Source organism: Peromyscus californicus, unplaced genomic scaffold, assembly GCF_007827085.1.
Source record: "Peromyscus californicus insignis strain IS unplaced genomic scaffold, ASM782708v3 Scaffold_3__1_contigs__length_106647218, whole genome shotgun sequence".
Lineage (NCBI taxonomy): Eukaryota > Metazoa > Chordata > Mammalia > Rodentia > Cricetidae > Peromyscus > Peromyscus californicus.
Genome location: NW_026294551.1, coordinates 92,222,489 through 92,245,810, shown reverse-complemented (window position 1 = coordinate 92,245,810; position 23,322 = coordinate 92,222,489). Strand labels below are relative to the sequence as shown.

The window sequence follows — 23,322 nt, the reverse complement described above, 5'->3', positions numbered from 1 at the left end:
TATCCCACTCCTCAAATGTACCTCAAGAAAATTATTAGAACTCATCACCTTTTAGATCTGCTCCCCACCCCCAAGATTCTGGGTTATTTGCTAGCTAGTGTGAGCTCCTGGTTAAGGCTGTCTGTTTCATACCAGAGCTGAGTATTGAGAAAATTCTCCTGTAGAGTTGTTTATGTATGTGTGTAGACTCTATGCTGCCCTGAGAGGACTGCTATTTTTTTAATATAATGAATCTGTTTCTTACATTAACATTACACTTTACAGCAAAAGTGAATCTATCTAAAACTTACGCTTAGTTTGTTATATGCTATCTCTGCTCTGAAGTAACACTTTCCAAAAGTAAAACATTAGTATAATTTTATGGCCACATTTTACTGTATTAAAAAGACCATAGGTTTGCTTAATTAGAGCATTTATATCAACTTGGTACCTTCAAGGAAGGAAGTCTGACCAAATAAAAATTAACCTTTTGTATGATGACATTTTATGAAAAGCCCTTTGTACAAGGAATAAAGTAAAATTCATGGTTCTTATTCACTAATTTAGAATTGAATAATGGATATCTTATATGTATATGGAAACTCAAAATTACCTGGAGTAGCCTGTATAAATGTACATAAAAATAGAATTTTTAAAAAGTGCTGTAATGGCAAAGCCAAGTAGAATCCATAGGACAGCGTAGACGGCAGCCAGAATGCCAGTGTTCAGAGGGCGCTTCATAGATGGCAGATTTTGTTTCGGAGGCTGCAAAGAAAGAAGGAAGCTGAGAAAGGGACTAGTTCTAACTGGTGAGAAAAAAAAACTGAATAATAAGCAATTTTAAAAAGTAGCAGTAACATGAGGTAATTGTGAGGAGGCCTGGTGACTATAGAAGAGCAGAAGCTGATGATGTTATGGGAGAACACTAAATGAGTCATTTTAAGCAGAAAAAATTGAAATTAGGAGTTTTCAGATTCAGAACTTTGGGTTCCCATCATTCTGTAAACTGTTAGAAATAGAAATTGAGTCGTCCCCTGGACAACATCCAGGTACATTGAGATGCCTCTTAGGTAGGAGGAGCAGAATGTCTGACTGCTTGCTATAATTTGTTCCTTTGAAATGTCCTCCGTAATTAAGATGGTCAAAATTCATTGCCTACTTGATAACTTAGGCATCTTACTAGACAGATTTCTATTCATTACCAAAGTCAGTCTGTAGAGATCCTGAGACTGTCTTCTGGCTTACCATTTCTACTGAAGCAGTATATTCAGAAATCACAGTTGCATATCTCAGCAATCCCACCTCCTTGTTGGGCAATTATGTTTATTCGTGCTCTTTGTTCTGACATTCTAGCATCTGTTCACGGGTTTCTTTTCTCTTCCCAATCATCATCCTAAGGACAGCTTAATTAAGAGTCCAGAGTATGAGTCAGATCTTTTCTATTCATGTCAAGGAGGTTTGGTATGGCTTCCCCCTCTCCCTTCTAAAACCATTTGTGAACCACACTTACTATTTGTCAAGCTATTGCTAGGCATTTTTGCACACAAACAGATTTCTCATAGCAGGTCTATAGAATGGCCATAATTATAATTAGCCCCTTTGATAGATGAGGAAACTAATGGGTAAACTGCCTTGCCTTTAAGAATTAAACAAAGAGTTCAATTTCAGAGTCTTATGACATTAAATACAGAACTTTTTTCCTTACATCATTCACTAACTTGAACAATATGGCTTCCTTTCTGAGTATATCATAATGCAGTAGGTCACCTCTTGTCCTGAGTTATTGCAACTTTTCTTTGGGGTCTTTAAATGCCAGTGAGTTTCTAGGGCAGACTAAATTGTATAGTGAGATTGATTTTAGTCAAGCCAGTTGGTTGAGATTTGTTATTAAATAATGTCTAGACTATATATCTCTTGTGAAATTATGAGTCCTATTTTATTTTGTTTTTTTTTTTTTAATTTGGCAGTATTCAGATAAAACATATATTGCGTCTCAATGTTTCTGTGCTCCTGGAATTAAGAATTAGCTCAATTTATAAGAAGCAAAGTGGAGTTGGTCAGCAGATTGATGGTCTGTTTATTAAAGAGTCTATGGTTTTCTATGGAAAGGGATCTGAGCGAGACATTTTAGCTAATGAATCAGAATCAGATATGTGGTCATTATTGCCTGATTATTACTCCATCTGCTCTGCGCTAACGTGAAAATCAATTACTGTGTCTCTTTCCCACTGACAGCGTATGTTGATCGGGCTGGCAAGAGATCTTCGAGGGATTGCCTTTGCACTGAACACAAAGACCAGCTACACCATGCTGTTTGACTGGATGTATCCTTATTACACTGTGACAATACCAGCTCTGTGCACAGAGGGATGCCAGGCCCCTCTCTTTCGTTTAATAGTGTGGCACAGTAGGGGAGAGGAAACAAAGCTAAATGAACTAATGTGTAATCAGCTAAAAATTACAGCACAGTGGCAGCAGTGCAGATAACTGAGCACAGCATTTGGAGACCCAGCTCAAAGAGGTCACGTTTTTGATAGATACCATTAAATATTGACAACTTAAAAATCACTTCCCTCAAATGATTGTTTATGTTGGGGCTGCAGGCATCATGTAGCTAATATCTGTACTTGTGATCAGTGATTTGTACCATGTGGTATTTTCTGAGGAGACTTTGAAGTCTCTGTTCCATCTCAATTAGCAGGGCTGAGAAGGTTAGTTTATCTTTTCAAGATTTTACTCATAATGCTACAGTTGGCCATCTGATGAGGATGTTAACAGTCATGAAGGTGTTGGGGATAAATGTCCAGGATTTGTCATTTGCTATAAAATTTGAATTTACCATTACTAAACCATGGTATAGATGGGAGGAGGGGAATCCCTATATAGAAATGCTTCATCACATAAGAATAAAGAGAGACAGATGAGGTTTGAAATCCTAGCTCTTCAATTACTGTGTAAACCTCAGCAAATCATTCTATTTCTCAGAGACTTGAGGTCATCATCCAGCAAAGGAAACAGTCTAGTATCCTGGCTTACTGTGGCCACTAAGATAAGTAAACATTCTGTCTGATGCCTGACACACACACAATGACCATAAACATTTTTAACATGGTACTAGTACCCTGAGTCATCTTTGATCCTAACAGGAGATGACTGTTTATACAAGTCATTGAAGTATGATAGCTTCATGCCCTTTATATTTGAAACTAGCAGCACCTAAGAAAACTCTACTTTAAAGCAAACTGACTTGTTTTATTTTATGGCTTTCTTGCTTGAAACAGTGTTTCGTGTAGTCCAGGTTGACCTCAGACTTGACATGGAACCAAGGATGAACTTAATCTGGTCTTCCTGCCTCAGCCACCTAAGTATTGAGATTACAGACCTGTAACATGCCCAACTTAATTTACATTTGAGGGGTACTATTTCTCTCTTGCTTTATTTAAGTCTTTCTTATACTAACTTTCTTTATATTTTGTAAAGGAAACGTCTTAAGAGCAATGTACAGTGACTGTGCCATAGTTAGGCCCGAAACATAACAGATCTGAGCATATTTTAGATCACCACACATTATGAAAATTTTTGAACTCTGATGTTAGTAGAGTATTAGTGACTTATGGTTTTAGTTGCTATGGAAACCTACTTCCTCATTTATTTTCTTAGAGATCATACAGATAAGATTTTTTCATGGCCCTGAAGACTCAACTACATGACTTATTCATATAATGTATGTGTCCAGAGGTTATAAATTTAATCATTAGAAAGTCTTAATTTAATCTAATAAGGATAGACCAGATACATATGACTGTTTTATTTCTCTATACACCCATTTCCAAAATCAAAACTTTCTTTTATGTGGAAAATCATAAAAGCCTAATTTTGGTATGAAAAATTGCTAATTCACTTGAAAACAGGCTCTAAAGCCAGCCTGTCCAAGAGTTAATGGGGTTTTTTCCTGTTCACCAGTTCTAAGAAGAGCCAAGGTCAGAAACTCCCTCCTGTGTCAATAAATATAATCTGGTTTCCATTTCAGCATTTGTCCAGCAGATGGCAGAAACGGAAAATCTTGGGATGTGGTGTTTTGTTTTGAACTAGAAACCAGTATCTCTTCCATTTGACCATAGACGTTGAAGTTATTGGGGTCAGGAGCAAAGGGCGAGATGTCACTTAAGCGGCAAGCTGTGCTACACTGCCAGACGCAGTGGCTCGCTACTGGCCTTGCTTATAATAATTGAGTTTCAGTAGCAAATCAGCTTCCTTGGGAAAAGGCCAAAGGCTTTTCATAATTGTATTGACAACAAAATGAATATGATAAATGGTGTTCATTCAGTTGAGACAAGATTTATAGTTTTCCTTTGGGCAAGGGATGAAGAGCAAATATTTATAATAATAGTAAAATTTGTTTAAAAGTTACATTATTTGATCATTCAAAAAGCTTTATTAAAATATTTTGAAATACTTTTAACAGTTTCAGGTGATAAAGTACAGATTCTTTCCAAAGTATTCAAGTAATGCAAAAATGAATAAGTATATGATTTTTTAAAAATGCGGATATGAAAGTCATTTATTCTTCCTGAAATATTGATATGTCAAGCCGTCAGTGATGATTCCCACATTACTGCTGGGGAAAGTTTATTTGCCTCTTCTCCACATAGATGTGTGTTCTTAATTTGTTATGCAATCCTTAGCTTGCAGAAGAAACATTCCTGTAAGAGCACATGTCATCGTAAAGTCAAAATACACTTTATTTATGATGATTGTTTGATAAAATGCTATTTTAGTGTTTAGCTATTTAATTCAGAAGCATCTCTATGAACACTGACTGCATTAGCTGTTACACAAACTGCATTGCTTATCACTCCATCCTTCCAAAACTAAATGGCCTGAAACCACACAGCAACCATCTTGGTAATTTTCCCATGACTAGAGAATTCAGCAAGAAATCATTCGTTTATACCTTTGCCCCTAAAGTAAGTATGCAACAATAAGAAAACTACCTTAGAGTGCATTGAAAGACATTATTTAAACCTTTCCCAGGCTATACTTAGATTAAGGTGTCAAGAGTCCCGAGGGAAACTGAAAAAATAAGCAAATGTGAGTATCATTTCCATGCACTCTTGATTTTCATGATGTTGTGAGCTCACACAGGCAGTCAGTGCTGTTTATTAACATCATAAGCACATACACAAACCCAAAGCAAGACTATGGGAGATGCAGAAGAACACCTAAGAGCTCCCTAATAAGACAGTCTTAAACTCTAGCCTTGGTTTTACCATTTCACGACCTGTGGGTCTTGGGTACATTACTTTGAGTCTCTGAGTCACAGTTCCATGAGATAAGGCTAATAATCTCCATCTTGTAGTTCCCTTGTAAGAATTGTTGTGATGGTGTGGTTATGTAAAGGTCCTACTGAAATGTCTGGTACAAATAACTGTCTCCACTGTCACTTCTTTTCCTAAAACAATTAACAAAGGACTCATACTTGCTTGCTTAATCAGCAAAGTGGGCTTCCGTGGCATGGTGTGCTTGGTTCTAAGAACAGTATAGGTTACTGACACAGAATTCTTACCTCAGAGGAACATTTTAGTTGAAACGAGTCCTGTGTGTGACTGACTTACAACAACATAGGAAGCTGTAGATGCTATAACAAGAACACAGACAGGGAAGAGATGTCGTTTATCTGGGCGTCAGGAAGGCCCTGTAAAGGTGACCCTGTCATCTAACTCTTGCTAGGTCAAGTAAGACTGGACCCTAGAAAGTTAAGAAGAGACCGTTTCAGGTGATCATCACTTGAGGAGGGGTAATAAAGATGCTTCATTAGGACATGGCTTACCTCATGGTTAGAGAAACAGGTTGTCTGGGACCCTTGACTGTCAGACTCCAGAATGTATACCCATGTTGTACAGGCAGCATGGAACCTGTAGAATAAGTTCTGATGACTTTGATTGATCAACATAATCAGAAATATATCTCAATTAGAAAGTAATTGGCATTGTATGTGAAACAAGTTAAACAGGAGAAGAAACAAAACCTAAAGAAGCCACCATTGAGCCAGCATTCTTTGGAATGGGGGTTTTATGCATAAGAAATACAAGAATAAATTTCTGCTCTTTAGAAGTTTGTGATTAAGTAAGCATGCAAAAGGAACCCTTGTTGACCAACTAAGTGCACATGTGTTATAACAGAGACATGTGTAAAGGATCACATGAACATTTGTGAAAAATTGACAATTATTTTAGGCAAAATGGGAGAGGTTTCCCAGGAAACCAAAAGTCGCAATAAGCTTGAAAAGATGGGTTACCAGCCAGGAGAGAGGAAAGGTGTCACACAGCACATGTCCCTCATGGACACAGCAAAGACATTGGCATGTTCCTGGAGTACCTTAAGATAGCCTCTGAACTGCTAGACTCTTTCTAGTCTAGACCACAGCCTCAAACCCTGATTCCCTAACAGTTTAATGAAAAAAAAAAACTCACATTGTTTTATGTATTACAATGCTTTCTCATCTTTCCTAATTATGTTCATTTTATTTATTTTGTGTGTGCGCGCGCACATGCATGCTCGTGCCATGGCACACACAAATGGAAGTTAGAGGACAGCCTGTGGGAATTAGTTCTTTCCTATACCACAGGGGTCCTGAGTATTAAGTTCAAGTCATCAGATGCAGCAGAAGCACCTTTACCCAGTGAGCAATCATGCTGGCCCTTTTTATTTTCTTTCACGCTTTTTTAAAATTACCTAGATCACTTTTTCTACTATTAAATCTACAAAGAAAACAGTTGTGGTTTTTCTCCTTACTACTTTTCTTTGTGGTGCAGCCCCTAGAAACTCATGATGACTGAGTGGTTTACTGGGAGGACACATGAGTGGAAGTAAAGCTGATGCTCGCCGCTTTCTCATACTCAGCATCCTGTCTGCTGATGTCACCATTAGTGTCTTGGATTCTTTTCATTTGTCTAATGCAGACTTTTGGTGTTCATTGAGAAGATTTAGGTGAAAGAAATTAGATCGAGGCCCCTTCTACCTAAGGGCTCCTCTTCTCTTCCTCCTGCTCACATATATGTAGTCCTCACCAGGCCACTGGAAAATTAAACTTGGGTTTTGATTCTCACTCTGTAATCTGAGCCTGGCACTCTCACTCCGAAGCCCTTTTAACCTCCCTGCTTAGTAGACCTCTGCTCTGCTTTCCAATAATCACTCATTTTCTCTGTGGCAGTCACCTCTGTCAGAAGCATATTAGAATTGTCACTGCTCTCATTCCACACAGAAAAGAGAGCATCCCCTCATATCCCCTGGTCTTATCCCAGTGTGAATACAGCATGCTCTAAAAAACCATGGTGCTCTGTCTTTAGAGTAGTTTGCAAGGTGGACTATGTGGGCCTCCAGTGCGCTTAGATTTGGAAGTTTGTATCTGTTTCCTGATGATCCCAGAGTTTGTACTTAGGCTATTTCTTTCCCAAACTAGGAGAGCATCCTTTACACACCTGCCACTCTGATGAAGTATGATAAAAACTATGTCTTCTTCTTTCTAGATCCCTGGTCCTTAACACAGTTCATAGTATGTAGTATCTAGTGTCTATTAAACAATAACAGCTTTCCTAGTACTTAGAGAGAAACAGTAAACTATCTGACAGTTCAGATCAAATTTCTGGTCAAGTTAGGGTTTTTTTGGGGGGGGGTTTGTGCATGTGTGTGTGTGTGTGTGTGTGTGTGTGTGTATGTGTGTATGCATACACGCATCACAGTACATATATAGACATCAGAATACAACTCACTCTTTCCATCATATAGGTTCTGAGGATCAAACACTAGTTTTTATTTTTATCATTTTCATCCGACTCTTCACTTAAACATACCCACTTGCTTCCTGTCTTCACTCCCTGCCCTTTTCCTTTGTGGTATTTTCTAGCATGTATATTTACTTTACTTCCTGATTATTAGGATATAAATCCCATAAGGGAAGGCATTTTCCTAATGTTTTTGTTCACTGGTATCTCTGGAGACTCTAAAACAGTACACTTGTGGAGGGCTTCGCAAATACTTGTTATGGAAACTGTTTTGGGGGATGCAGCCTGAGCATACTGTCTCTCCTGGGAAACTGCTGCTGTCCCACTTGTAGAGGCCCAACACTATAGGCTGTGGAGGGCTTATTTTCACTATTGTAGAAGTGGCTTCTTAAAGCTCAGCACGAAGTGCTGTTTAAACAGTGAAGACACACTTCTATCCATGTAGGCTCTAGCTCCTTTGTAGGTTTACAACAGCAAATACTGAGGCCTGCGTTGTACTGAACCTGTCCATAGGAGACGACCTATGCACTCATAGCACTTGGAATGGAGAGATAGGTTCTGCGGTAGGGCCAGCAGGGCCATACCTAGGCCTTCTCCCACCCAGATAGGCTAGCAGGTAGAGTGATGCTGGGAAAGGCTTTCAGGAATCATTGGCAGCTGTTTTGGAATATAAGGGAAGAGATGGTTGTGGAGCATGAATCTCAGCTCTTTCAAAGCTAATGGGACAGGCAAGTCTTGCAAACAGCCAGCCCTGATTCTCAGAGGATGTGGTCAGGAGTGCCCATTGAGCATAGGTGAAGAAGAGATTGGTGCCTTTTGACAAAAATAGAGAAGACGTCCCAGAGACGTAGAACATGAGCTGGTTATTAGAAGATGGGATGAGGCCGAGGGAAGCAGCATATAGGAAAATGGGCACAAGTAGTGGAGTCCCATAATGTGCAGGGAGTTGGGACAAGCCCACCTGTACATAGGGCAGAAATGTTGAGGTTGGAGGCAGAACAGCCTTTATGCCTTGATGAGGAACTTGATTGGGTGGGTGGGTGACAGGGCAGGTGAGTGTTGTAATGTTGAGGTTTTTCACCATAGAGCTCTGTCCAAACCACACAAAAAGAACTGGTGATCCAGTTCAGCACTTTCATCTGAAACAAACACACACGTGACTCCTATGTTGTCCATTTGCTAAGAAGGAGGCCAAGTGAAGCCAGCAGAGATAAGTCAGGTTTTCATACTGTGCATCTCTGGCTAGGTGCATCAGAGGTTTATTATTATGTTATATGTATTAACAAGAGTGCTTAGCAGGCCAGCCATGTTGGCACACACCTTTAATCCCTGCACTCAGGAAGCAGAGGCAGGTGGATCTCTGTGAGTTCAGGGCCACCTTGGTCTAACTGATGAGTTCTAGGACAGCCAGAGCTATGTCATAGAAAGATCCTAGAGAGAGAAAGAATGCCTGCATGGACATTGAGCTACTCTTAGCAACAGTGGCATTGAGGAGGTTGGAACCACCACCATCTACAGAGCTAACAAGTAATGTGGTGCCCGGAAGGTGGCATATTAATAGCAGGTCAGATCCTTTATACAGGGTAACAGACAACCCAGATGTTTCTTGGAGCTCCAGTGGTACCAAAACAGAGATGTCAACAACTAAATTAAAAAGAAAAAGACAGTAGGTGATCTTGAAGCAGGGGTAGATCTGTAATATTTACTGTTATTTCTCTAGGCTTTTGTGTTTTTTAACTTTTCATAGTAAGAAGTCTTTTTCTCAGTATAATACTCAGAAGCCCCAAAAATAATGACTCAAATATATTTTTATTCCTCTTAGCTAAATTTATTTTTCTTCCCTATAACATTAAGCATAATTCTTTAAGCATATTACTTACCTGCTATTTAAAAGTATATCTTTGACTTATACCTAATACCAGGAATAAAACAATTTAATTTATGGGGACAAATAGGTTCAAACTTTGTAACTACCCCAAAAGTATAGCTGTATAGTTAAAAAAGAGTAATTTATATAATGCCATTGTCCACGAAACAAAAGAAATGTGGATTTCTGTTTGTTTACTTGCTTGTTTTAAAATGCCACTAATTTACAGTAATAAGTTTTCGTTTTGTTGTTACTTGGGGAGATGGTATCCAGGACTTTGTGCATGTTACTTGGGTCTTCTGTCACTAAGCGACATTTCAGGTTCTTTGCCCCAAATTCTTTAACAGACTTTTTAGGTATCCAGCATATCTCCCAGTTCTTCAGAGAGCTATTGAGCGATGGTATGGAGAACCAGCATGTACTACTCCTATCTTAAAACTTCTAGCAGAACTGATGCAAAACAGGTAAGCAGCTGTGCAGTCCGCAGACAGCTGTGCAGTTTGCAGAGCTCGCAGCTGCCTGCTGGGGATTGTCAGTCAAGAGTCCAAGACAGCGGTCTGTGATAGCAACAGACATGAGCTTTGAAAGGAAGAAAGTTACCATATACTGTAGGGGTGTGGGTCTGAAAAAGACGAAGAATGAGTAGTATATTTCATAGACAGAAACTTTGGGAAATAGGGAAAGTTGAAAGACTACAGCCACTGTTATTTAAAATACTCAAAGTCACAAAATGGAGGGGGGTTGTATTTTAACTACTTCTTTGCTTAGCTAAAATTCTGTAGAATTTTAAATAAGGAAATGTGATCTCTGAGTTGAGAGGTTGTAGCTGGAGTTTTCTCCAGTCCCGCTCAGTCCCAAGTAAACACACAGAGACTTACATTACTTACAAACCATATGGCCGTGGCAGGCTTCTTGCTAGCTAGATCTTACATCTTAAATTAACACATTTCTATTAATCTATAAGTTGCTACATGGCTGGTGGCTTACTGGTACCTTACATCTTGCTTCTCATGGCGGTGGCGGCGGCTAGCAGCTTCTCCTGACTCAGCCTTCCAACTCCCAGAATTTTCCTCTCTCCTTATCCTGCCTACACTATACTTCCTGGCTGGCTACTGGCCAATCAGCGTTTTATTTATCAATCAATCAGTGCAACACATTCACAGCATCCCCAGCAAGAGGTTTTACTTTATGAGTAAGGAAATTGAGTCTCAGGGCAGTTCACTGGCAGATGGTTGTCTGCCCAGGAACTGTAAAGATGTCTCTGCTTACCTCTGAGCATCCTTCTGTGTTGGGTACATGTATTTGCAGCCACAACACTTCTCAGACCTTCTGATTGTGCAGAGCACTGCATTTATAAATACTAACCATGATCTGGCAAAGGGGTGGGGCACTGCAGCAACCTCCTGTGTTTGCCTCTTTCACATGTGCCGTTGTGGATGTGGCCTGGCACCAGGTACCTGTCACCTGTTTCCGTAGTGCCTCTGGCAGACAGCCAGGCGGGGAAGGAGTATGGGTTGCAGCCCAGCTTCCCTCTGTTGCTGAGTTGTTCACAGCAATAATTCAGTTTTTTTCTCTTAAGTGAAAGATGGACAAAGATTTGTGAAAGAAATGTATTTTCTTTTTTTTGAAAGCGCTTAGTTTTTTTTTGTTTTGTTTTAGTTTTTTCTCAAGTACCTTAAATATTCAGAGAATATGGACTTTATATTTAATATTAGAAATGTGGATTATTTATAATTAAAATTGTTAATTAGACATACATTACAAAATAGCATTTAATAGAAAAAATAATTTTCTGTGTTATAAAGCATTTTGTGTCTGCCATAACAGGTAATAGCACAGATGACTCAACAATTGCCATATAAGAATTTGTATTTCTCCGGTGGTGGTAGTGCACAACTTTAATCCCAGCACTTGGGAGGCAGAGGCAGTCAGATCTCTGTGAGTTCGAGGCCAGCCTAGGCTAAAGAGCAAGTTCCAGGGCAGGCTCCAAAGCTACACAGAAAAACCCTGTCTCGAAAAACCAAAAACAAAAAAGGAATTTTTATTTCATGAAATACTATGTACAGATTTCTCTAGAATCTAGTGTGAATTACATATTTGCATTTTCTATTCAGTTATTATGGTACTAATTTTGAAAAGCAGCAATTTGCTTAGCAAACAGAACATTAGCAATGCTTTGCCTGTGGTTTGCGAGGTAGTTTTTTTTTTTTTTTTTGGTTTGTTGGACAATTAGTTGGTGTTTTGTTTTATTTTGTTTCTTGCAGCATTGTTTAAAGACATTCCATTGTATCTTGAAGGCATAGCAGCATGACAGAGCCAAGTGAGGCAGGGAGGTGCTAAAAGCAGCTAGTACATGAGAAAGCTTGTGGATCCCTTACTCTGTTCAAAGTGCTCTCCACCTGTGGGGAGCCAGGGAAACAAAGTTTTTCTCAGAACTTGTAGAATTTATTTCTTATTAGCTCAGCTGTGTACAGTTTAAACTATGGTCTATATTGTGTAGTATATTTGAAATGTGTTACATTTGTGAAATGACCCAGTTTCCATTTGTGCATTACTAAAAGATCCTGCATCTCCTGTCACTCTAGAATTTTTTTAAAGATATGATTTATACTGTGGGAGATAGCAAGTTTGTAACTTAATAGTTTTTAAAAAATTATCCATCAGCCACTTTGCATGAAAGGAGAAGAGATAGAAGGTCTGTGATATAAAATATTAGGATATTATTTTGATAAATTAAAAAATGAACCCTTTGAATCAACCAGTAGTGAAGAAATTATTGTATATATTTTATCAGTAGCTGTTCCATTGGAGTGGCTCTTTATAGAATAATTGGTACTGAGCTGCTTCTTGTAAATGAAATTGCTAGACATGCTGATATTTGGTTTCTTTATCTGCAGGAGTAGTCTGATTTTTGCTATGTTTCTTAGGTCTCAGCGTTTGAATTTTGATGTATCCTCTCCTAATGGAATTCTTCTCTTCAGAGAAGCAAGCAAAATGATTTGCACTTATGGTAAATACCTCCTTACACACTGCTCTCTGCAGGGTACCTTCACCTGCTCCTGGAGGGAAGCAGGCTCACTGCTTCATTCTTCCGAACCTCCGTATCTGTATGAATTTGTGGGGTGAGTAATAGCGCAGAAAGCATCACTCGGGAGAGGTAATGACATCCTGGCCAACTTGATGCATTTCTTTGGGATAAAATTCCAATGTCAGTAGTAAAAAATACAGTAGACTTTTTAAAGTTATAGTGTATTCATAATTTCTCAATTTTATATCAAGGAATTTGCTGTCTTGGGTCTGTGAATTCTTAGACAACTTTGTCAGGAAATACCCTGGCAAACGGCAGTCAGTGTTTATTACAATATTACAAGAAATAGTACATTTTGGTTCTGTACTACTAGAAGTAGAGTTCCCGAGTCAAGATTGTTCTAGTCAATCACATTAAAGTTTTTTTACAATTTATTTAGCAGTTTAAGCCTAAGAACTACCATTATCCCTAACACTTGCCAATTAAGACAACTTCATTAATTTTCTTGTCGAGACTTTTTTTGAGTTATAAGCATTCATTTCTTTTTTGTTTAACAATTTCATACATGTATGTACTGTATTCTGGTCACTGTCTTTCCAGACCCTCCATATTCCCCTGATAGCCCCTTCCTTTTAGTACTCTTGCCCATGTTTGTTAGTTTTTATTTTGTTTTGTGTCCTGTAGAAGTGGTGTGATGCTGGGTTCAGAACTAAGCTTCAGAGCTTGTGGGCATTGTACCCACCAGTGGGGACAACTGAACGCTGCCCCGTCCCCCAGAATCAGTTAGTTTCCAGTAGACGTGCAGTAAGTGGAGGCTCCATGAATCCCTTCCCCACCCATAGCTGACTGTTGAGGGTCTGACTTTTGTGGACCCAGCGCCAGCACACACAGCTGCAGTGAGTTCATGATATTGCCATGGTCGTGTCATGCTTCCAAGATGGTGATTTGCAGCCCTTCCCACTCCCTTTCAGCTCTGTGGTTCTTTCTGCCTCCTCTTTGCAGTGTGTTCCCTGAGCCTTAAGTGGGTGGTGTCTTATTTAGGGTAGAGCCTTCAGCCACCCTTTATCTGCAGATGTCTTATTTAGGGTAGAGCCTTCCGCCACCCTTTACCTTCAGCATTTTTTGAAGCCATGGATCTTTGCAGTCACTTCCATTCACTGTAGGAAGAGGCTGCTCTGATTAGTAAGTAACTTTTGTCTGCAGGTATAAGCATGGTATCTAGATGACTTGATGCTGGGTTGGTTCAGCAAAGTGGCGGTATTAGATTCCACAGTGGGGCCTGAGACCTGTTCAGTCATGGATTTGGGACTGAGCATATAGTACTAGACATGGATTCCCTCCTATGGAGTGGACCACAAACCTTTTTTTTTAACGTATTCAAACCTTTTTTTTTAACGTAACGAAGTTCAACGTGTTTCCATGAGGGAAATGCAGATAAAACTACTGAGATTCCATCTCAGCCCAGTCAGAAGGATCATCATCAAGGATGCAAATGACAACAAATGCTCTATTAAGTCATTTGTCATCCATTCCTCAAGTCCTCAGAACAGGTATTGCTGGTTCCCTGACCTTGGGTAAGCTGGAGGTGGTTGTAAAGAATTGAGTCAGATACTGTCCTGAAAGACCTTAGACCAGTTAGCAGTGTAATTACTGTGGTAGTTTGAATAGGTATGGCTCCTATAGACTCTGGCACCACTAGGAGGTGTGGCCTTGTTGGAGGAAGTGTGCTATTGTAGGGGTGAGCTTAGAGTGAGGTTTTATATGTTCAAGCAATGCCCAGTGTGGCACTCTCTTCTTGTGTCGCCTGTGAACCAAGTTGTAGAACTCTCAGCTCCTTCTCCAGCACCATGTTTCCTGCCATGATGATAATGGACTAAACCTCTGAAACTAAACTCTAAGCCAGCCCTGATGAAAGGTTTTCGCTCCGGTCATGGTGTCTCTTCCCAGCACTAGAAACCCTGATGAAGATAGTTACTGTAACTACCATACTAGCCACTGTGATTACTGTAACACAAAACTGAAATTGAAGCTGTTGGCATTAAGAAGCTTGCCAGGTGTTGTGTAGCTGTCAGTTGGTCAGGTTGGAATTTCACTGGAAGTCAGTGTGACTATAGACAGTCATTTTTCATATCCCTTCCTGCTCTTGGGACGATTTAAGAAGTTTATGACAAGCACTATGTGTTTTAGTGATTTTCATCCTAAAACTTAAGGGAAACCAAAGGTCCAAGTGGGAAAACTTACCTCCAACTGTGTTACCATTGACTTTAACACATGCTCTTCGCATAGAAGAATGCAAGACTGTCCCCCATTCTCCATGGAATCCCATGCTGACTTCCAGCCTTCTGAGGTCTGAAATATTTTCTTGCCATGCTTTTCCTCTGGAGAGTCTGGCATGCTTGTTGGAGGGAGATCACACGGTTGCCATCTAGGAGTCTGGAAGATGAAAGAGTGACAGCGCGGCTGAGCAGGCCGTGGAATGCTTGTTGGGTTATCCAAGGTGAAGGACAGGGGAACCTAAGGGCCTCTGTCCCCATCCTCTTTGAGCTCCCTGGGAGCTTCATCTCTCCTGGATAATGTTTGGGTAGTCAGGAATGGGGTGGTACTAGAGAGGGCTCATTGCTTAATACACCTGATTTATTACACATTTTATGGACCATCTCTTCTTCACTGCTCTGTGAGACTGGCAGAAAAATAATACTTTTGATATGCTGTTTTATTTATCTACATTCTGTCATGATATACTTTGATGTAAGTTTTTAATTTTGCTTCAGCTCTCAGCTGCTCTTGCTGTTACAGCTCAGGGTCAGCACTGAGGTTAGCCACAGTAGCACAAAACAATTTCCTGTTTGTACAGCCCAGGTAACATTTGGATGAGGATTAAATTTTACCACATTTTCTACTAGCCCTAGCCTATTATTTCTAATGAGTTTTAAATTGCTTCAAGAACATGTATTTCAAAACTTAGTGCAATGATCCTTCAGCCTGAGCAACTTAATAAAAGAAATTTCTTTCTCTAAATTTTTGGTTAAAATGTTGCATGCAGTGTAATAAATGTTATTACTCTGGAAACCTACTTCTCAGTTTTAAGAAGTGGATGTTTTTATGCTCACTTTCCATTTGTTTAATCTTTTCTTCCCGTTGCCTCTGGGTACTGGTACCTTTAGTGACATCTGTTGGTTGAAGAGCGCACAGAGGGGAGAAACACTGCTGGTTTTCATGAGGCTGGCCAGCATGGAATTGCTTGTGTTCCTTCCTTTGGTAGCTGATTTTTAGGAAGCTTGGCTTGTAAAAAAATTAAACTTTAAAAATAGCTGGAATAAACTATGATTATTCTCTTCACTGAAAAAATTTACATTTTGAGCTGAGAGATGGCTCAGCAGAGGACCTGGATTCAATTCCCAGCACCCATAGCTCTAAATCGTTTGTAACTCCAGTCCCAGGTGATCCAGTGCCCTCTTCTGGCCTCCATGGGCATCAGACACACAGTGGTCCATAAACATACAAGTAGGCAAGATACCCATACACATACATGGATGGATGGACAGACGGACAGATAGAATTTCAAAAAAAAATTAAGAATTTTCATCTTGAAGCAACATATGCTTCTTTAACATTCATAAATTGAGTTTGTAAAGTTTTATACAAACCAGTGCTACTCCTTGTGACCAAGCTAACAAACCAGTGGTTTACTCAATGGGATTTACAGAGCCCTGGAAGTCTGTAAAAGTACCACAGAAGCTCCTCAGAAAAAAAAAAAAAAAACAACAAAAAAAAAAAAAAACAGAAGAGGGGACCTAGCCAGAAATACCAAGCTACATAGTTGCACAAACTGATTTGTTTATAAAGGATGTCTCCAATTAAGAGAATAATTCCTGGCATACAGCATTAGAAGTGGTCATATATTTACATTAAAGTGTTAACAAGAAGATAGATGAAGGCTGCATTGGTCTTGAAATACTTAGAGATTTTGTAAAATGCCAGCAGGAAATTAAGTTGTTGGAAACAAACTACCCAGGGCTATGGGCAATAGTCTTTGCTTTGTGTATAGCATGCAGATAGTAAAGCTCCCAAAAGTCTTGTGTAGGCAGTAGGATGATTATGCCTTGAGGACCCCAAAATCCAGCTAACTTACAAAAGAAAGGCCTTAAAGATTACTCCATGATGAGTCTAAGAAACTACAAGTATTAGACTAAACCTCCTTTGCACACAAGAAAAACAAAATACTAATGACTTCCTTCATCCATGCAGCTAAAGTTTATTGAGCATGTACTGTGTGATACTGTAAGTTACAAGGGATGAGAAGATAAACTCGGGATGGGGAGGGATGGACACAGATTCTTCCCTAAAAGACTTAAGGCTGGAAAGAGATTCAAACAGATTAATGAAGAATTACAGTATGTTGTGTTCTATGTTATGTTTGAAAAGTATTCAGAGTGCTCTAGAAGCCTGGAAGAGATTTTTTCCTTCAAACTCAAGGGTCAGGGAAGGCAGAATTTTTTGAAGAAATAAGAATAGAGCCCCATGGGACTAGAGAGCTGGCTTAGTGATCAAGGGCACTTGCTGCTCTTCCCAAAGACCAGACTTTGGTTCCCAGCACCCACACAACTACCTGTAACCCCAATTGAGAGAATCCAGCACCCTCTCTGGCCTACACAGGCATGGGGCACTCATGTGTAATAGACCCACACAGACATACATATAATTTTGTTGTTGTTGTTCACAAATATGTGGGCTGCAATTGGATTTGATGGATGAAAATACAAGGACACAAAGTTGGGTCTGGAAGGAGTCTAAGGAGGAGATGAATGTGATCAAAAGACATTGTATGAAATTTTCAAAATACTAATAAAAATTTTTAAAGAAAAAACGTTTAATTTAAAAATAGATATGTAACAGGAAAACTGCAAATTTCAAAATTGCTAGAGTCCTAAGTGAAAGTAAACATCCATTTCTATTATTTATGGATGTGCATGCACATATAACATCTTGTGTGTCTGTCTGTCTGTCTGTCTGTCTGTGGAGGTTAAAGGACAGCATTCAAGAGCTGTTTCTCTTCCACCATGCAAGCTCCAGGGATTAAACTCAGGTCATCAGGCAGCAGACACCCTGTAAATCATCTCACCAGTGAGAGAGACCAGCTCCCTCTTCTCCCCCAGGGTACTCTTGAGGAGGGAGAAGTGAGAAGTATGTAGATAGAAGCATAAAGGAAAGAGACAGTTAGAAACACAGGATAGCTCAGGAGGGCCTGAGACAAAACCCACCAGCCCCTTCTGTCTCTTCTAAAGGGCTTTTAAAGGAATGCCGAGGGGTGGAGCAGAGGGCCTCCCCCCAGCACAGCCCAGTGCAGACCATCCCAGACACCTGGTGACCTTGCACTTGGTCCAGCCGTCCCCTGATGCAGCCCTGCTGTGTAAAGCAAGCTCAGCTCTCACTAGGAAGTTTTTGCAGACTCCCACATACTAGCTCCAACTTAATCCTTTTAAAATAAATTTGATTGGGTATATTTAAGGAGTATAACGATGTTATGTGATGGCTACAGACAATAGAAAAGATTTCTGTATGGAAGAAGCAAATCAACATGTTAACCCTCTCCTTTTGTTTCCTCTGCTTACGTGGCAAGAGTAGCTAAGAGCTACTCATTTAGCATGAAACCCAAATGCAGGCATTGCTGTTATTCCACATGCAAGTTGGGCCATGCAGGATTATTCTTTCTACACTTGGCTTGTTTCGCTTAACATAATACAATACCCTCCAGACTCTCCAAGCTATGGCAAAAGGCAACATCTCGGGCTCTTTAAGGTGGAATGATGTTGTAGTGTGTGTATATGTGCTGCTCCTCTCTCCATTTGTCCATCGACAGACAGTTCCATTGTACCGTACGTACTCCGGCTGTTGAGTGTGCCTGTGTCATTAGATGTTATTAGCATATGATAGTTCTGTGTTGGATTTCATCAGAAACCTCATCCTGGTTCTCATGGTGTCTGTACCAGTGCTGTACAAGGGTTGTCTGTCCTCCCCATCTCTGCCAGCAGTTGTCATCTCCTGACTTGTGGGTGAAGCAACATTCTAGAAGGTCTAAGACATTTCTGACAGCGGATTTGAATTTCCTTTCTCCTGAGATTGATGATGCTGAGCATGACCCTGTGGGCTGTTTTCCATCAGACTGATTTTTCCATAGTGGAGTTCCATGAGTTCTCTGGGAATCTTGGCTACTGACTTCTTGTCAGACACAGGCTTGCAAGTATTTCTCACTATGGAAGCCACCTTTTCGTTCTGTTTTCTTAGCTATGAAGAAACTTTTTAGATTAGTATAGTCCCATTTGTTTTTGCTTTTATGACCTAAGATTTTGGTGTGACACCCAAAATTTCTGTGAGAAAGTGTACCAGTGTCCATGCTGTCCTCTCAGAATGGCAGTTTCTTCTCTGAATTTAGGTCCTCCCCCACCCCACCCCCACCCCGAGACAGGGTTTCTCTGTGTAGCTTTGCGCCTTTCCTAGAACCCTCTCTATAGACCAAGCTGGCCTCGAACTCACAGAGATCCGCCTACCTCTGCCTCCCTGGGTGCTGGGATTAAAGGCGTGCGCTACCACCACCTGGCTTTGACTTAATCTTGTTTGTTGGTTGGTTGGTTGGTTTGGGGTTTTGGGGGGGCGCTGGGGGGGGGTTTCTTTTTGGTTTTTTTTTAGTTTTGGTTTTTTTTCAAGACAGGGTTTCTCTGTGTAGCTTTGCACCTTTCTTGGAACTTACTTTGTAGACCAGGTTGTCCTTGAACTCAAAGATTCACCTGCCTCTGCCTCCCAAGTGCTGGGATTAAAGGCATGCGCCACCACTGCCCACTGACTTATCTGTTTGGGAGGCATCCAGGCAGTGGGACCAGATCTTGTGCTCATTGCATGAGTTGGCTGTTTGAAACCTGGGGCCTATGCAGGATTGTTTGGCTCGGCCTGGGAGGAGGGGACTAGACCTACCTGGACTGAGTCTACCAGGTTGACCTCAGTCTGTGGGGAAGGCTTTGCCCTGGAGGAGATGGGAATGGGGGGGGGGGGGGGGGTTGGGGGGAAGGTGAGGGGGACGGGAGGGGGGAGAACAAGGGAATCCGTGGCTGATATGTAGAACTGAATTGTATTGCAAAATAAATTAATAAAAAAAAAAAAGAAAAAAAAAAAAAAAAGGCATGCGCCACCACTGCCCAGTGACTTAATCTTTTTTAATAATTGTATTTCCACCTATGTGGTTGTAAAATAATTGGTGTAAAATCTTTTATTACTTGTTCCTTTGGGTTTGTTTTGTTTTTACATTAATTTAGTTTTGTTATGGTAGGAAGAACAAGCAACTACCATGGCGTACCTCTAGAAGTCGAGGATAACCTGTGGAATCAGTTCTCTCCTTCCACTGTGTGGGTTTAGAGGATCAGACTCAAATCATTAGACTTTGTGACAAGTGCCCCTACGTACTGAACCATGTCACCAAGCCAGCAAGAATTTTTTCACTCAGAAAAAAAATTAAAATAAGCTTCAATTCTAGGCAGGAATGGTGGCACACACCTTTAATTCCAACATTTGGGAGGCAGAAGCAAGCGGATCTCATTGAGTTTGAGGCCAGTTTGGTCTACAGAGTGAGTTCCAGGACAGCCAGAGCTACACAGAGAAACCCTCTCTTAAAAAAAAAAAAAAAAAACTAGACAGATAGATAGAATATATTTCATTTCTAAATTTGTTATTAAATTATTAGGCAATAGTATACCAAAAGTTATAAAAGCAAATTACACCAATTCTGAACTCCATCTTCTGTGCCAATGATATACAGTTAGTGTATCAGGTCACCCAGTCTGAGGGAGCTGCACTCAGCCTAAACAGGCAGCCTGTGTTCTCTTCTGCCATATCTTTTTCTATCACATTTTTCTGTATCATCTGCTTTTCCATATTTTTCCCCATAATTGGAATATCCTCGTTTTTTATGAAGTAGCATACTCAGAGACCCAATGTTAAGCTCGGTGTTTGTGTACTCACTAGGCATACAGGGAACATGAATTTGATTCCTAGCACCACAAAATAAATTAATTTAATTAAAATATCATTCATAGAGGAGGGGGATCCAGCAACATAGGCCTAGAAAGTAAAAGTCTCCACTTTAGGGTGATGAATATGATCAGAGCATCTTAGTATACTATGTAAAATGTCACAAAACATTTCATACCATTAATGTGCTCTAATAAAAATAATGCTCCATTATGGCATCACTGAGACAGCTGCTGTTAGCGGTTTGGAGTGTGTCCTCTAGCTCCTGTGTGCCCATGTGCATGCTTTGTAACTGGCACAATATACTGAGGGTCCTTGTTTTTTAATTATGTTGTGTCTGTTGCTCTGTGTTAATATGCATAGATGAGCTTCATTTTTTTTTTAAGCTGCAAAGTTTTCGTTTTGTACAGAGTTTTCTATCCAGTAGCTTGAGACAATCGTCTCTTTATTCATTCGTCAGTTTTTATTAAGAACAGCAGGTGCTGGTCCATGCTTCTTGGGTAAATCAGAGAGCGAATTGAAAAGTAATGTGAGCTATGGGAAGGAAAGTTGATGGTGAAAGGATAAGAGTGATCTAGGCATCGGGGAATGGAGCTGCAGAACTCTTTGCTCATCACTTATGGAACTCTCACTTCCCCGGGCATGAACTTTTGACCAAGCTTATGAATTGTCTACCAAGCATGAATTGTCTATTTGGAGCAGGCCTTACAATCAGAAAATAGTTTAGAGTCATGCTATGGCACCAGTGAGCTCCTGACCAGCAGGTCAGTATCCAGTGCTGGGAAGATCATTGAGGTCTTTTCTCCCCCAGTGGCCTCCATAGTACCATCAAGCACTATGAAAGTTAGCCAGCAGGCCAGAAGTTTCCCAGTCAGTTCCAAGTTGATTTCCTTGGCCTGCAACCAACAGGTATGAAACCTTCAGGAATAGGGTCTTACCATCTAGTTATGGTGAGCAACCAAGAGTAATGTCAACAGCCTGTAACTGTGAGTGTTGAATGATGGTGGTATGCCAGTGTGTATCCCTCTAGTGGGGAATCTTAAAGCTGAGTGAAGTGATGCCAGCCTAGGGAACAGGGAATATATGGCAAACTGGTATCTTTCTGCTGACTTTGCTGGAATCCAAGAACTCTTTAAAAAAATATATTTTGACACCTTATGCTGGAGAGGATGTGGAGCTAGGGGAACTCTCCTCCACTGCTGGTGGGAATGCAAGCTTGTACAACCACTTTGGAAATCAATATGGCGCTTTCTTAGAAAATTGGGAATCAATCTCCCCCAAGATCCAGCTATACCACTCTTGGGCATATACCCAAGAAATGCTCAACCACACCATAAGAGCCCTTGTTCAGCTATGTTCATATCAGCATTGTTTGTAATAGCCAGAACATGGAAACAACCCAGATGCCCTTCAACTGAAGAATGGATAAACAAAATGTGGTACATATACACAATGGAATACTACTCAGCAGAGAAAAACAATGGCATCATGAGGTTTGCAGACAAATGGATGGATCTAGAAAAAATCATCCTGAGTGAGGTAACCCAGACTCAGAAAGACAAACATGGTATGTACTCACTCATAGCAGGATACTAGACATGAAACAAGGATCACTTGTCTGCTACTCACATCACCAGGGAGGCTACCTGGAAAACAGGACCCCAAGAAAGACACAGGGATCGCCCAATGACAGAGAAATGGAATGAGATCTACATGAACAGCCTGGACATGAGTGGGGGTAATGAAAGGCGAGGGTTGAGGGAAAGAGAGCTTGGGGGAGCGGGAGATCCCAGCTGGATCAACAACAGAGAGGGAGAACAAGGAATAGGAGACCATGGTAAATGAAGACCACATGAGAATAGGAAGAAGCAAAGTGCTAGAGAGGCCCACAGAAATCCACAAAGATACCCACACAACAGACTGCTGGCAATGGTCGAGAGACAGCCCGAACTGACCTACTCTGGTGATAGGATGGCCAAACACCCTAATTGTTGTGCTAGAAACCTCATCCAACTACTGAGGGATCTGGATGCAGAGATCCATGACTAGGCCCCGGGTGGATCTCTGGGAGTCCAATTAGCGAGAATGAGGAGGGTTTATATGAGCGAGAATTGTTGAGACCAAGGTTGGATAAAGCACAGGGACAAATAGCCAAATGAATGGAAACACATGAACTATGAACCAATGGCTGAGGGGTACCCACTGGATCAGGCCCTCCGAATGGGTGAGACAGTTGATTGGCTTGATCTGTTTGGGAGGCATCCAGGCAGTGGGATCAGATCTTGTGCTCATTGCATGAGTTGGCTGTTTGAAACCTGGGGCCTATGCAGGATTGTTTGGCTCGGCCTGGGAGGAGGGGACTAGACCTACCTGGACTGAGTCTACCAGGTTGACCTCAGTCTGTGGGGAAGGCTTTGCCCTGGAGGAGATGGGAATGGGGGGGGGGGGGGGGGGTTGGGGGGAAGGTGAGGGGGACGGGAGGGGGGAGAACAAGGGAATCCGTGGCTGATATGTAGAACTGAATTGTATTGCAAAATAAATTAAAATAAATTTAAAAAAAAAAAACAGACCTCAAAAAAAAATATCTTTGGAAAAATAGCAGAGATTTGGCATTTGTTACATTGCTAGAGTTCATGAAGTAGGCC

The 23,322-nt window shown here is 40.7% G+C and overlaps 1 protein-coding gene across 3 annotated transcripts in view; it reads left to right on the top strand.

Moving 5' to 3' along the window:
• Ranbp17 (RAN binding protein 17) overlaps positions 1-23,322 on the top strand; it is a 319,336-nt gene that overhangs the window by 237,983 nt on the left and 58,031 nt on the right. For all 3 annotated transcript variants that reach the window (XR_008222563.1, XM_052759010.1, XM_052759009.1), the window contains 3 exons: positions 2,215-2,303; positions 9,987-10,094; positions 12,558-12,640. Coding sequence is in view for 2 of the 3 variants with exons in the window: in XM_052759010.1 (XP_052614970.1) it covers positions 2,215-2,303; positions 9,987-10,094; positions 12,558-12,640 (280 nt within the window). In the remaining variant the exon portion in view is untranslated. The remainder of the gene's footprint in view (positions 1-2,214; positions 2,304-9,986; positions 10,095-12,557; positions 12,641-23,322) is intronic.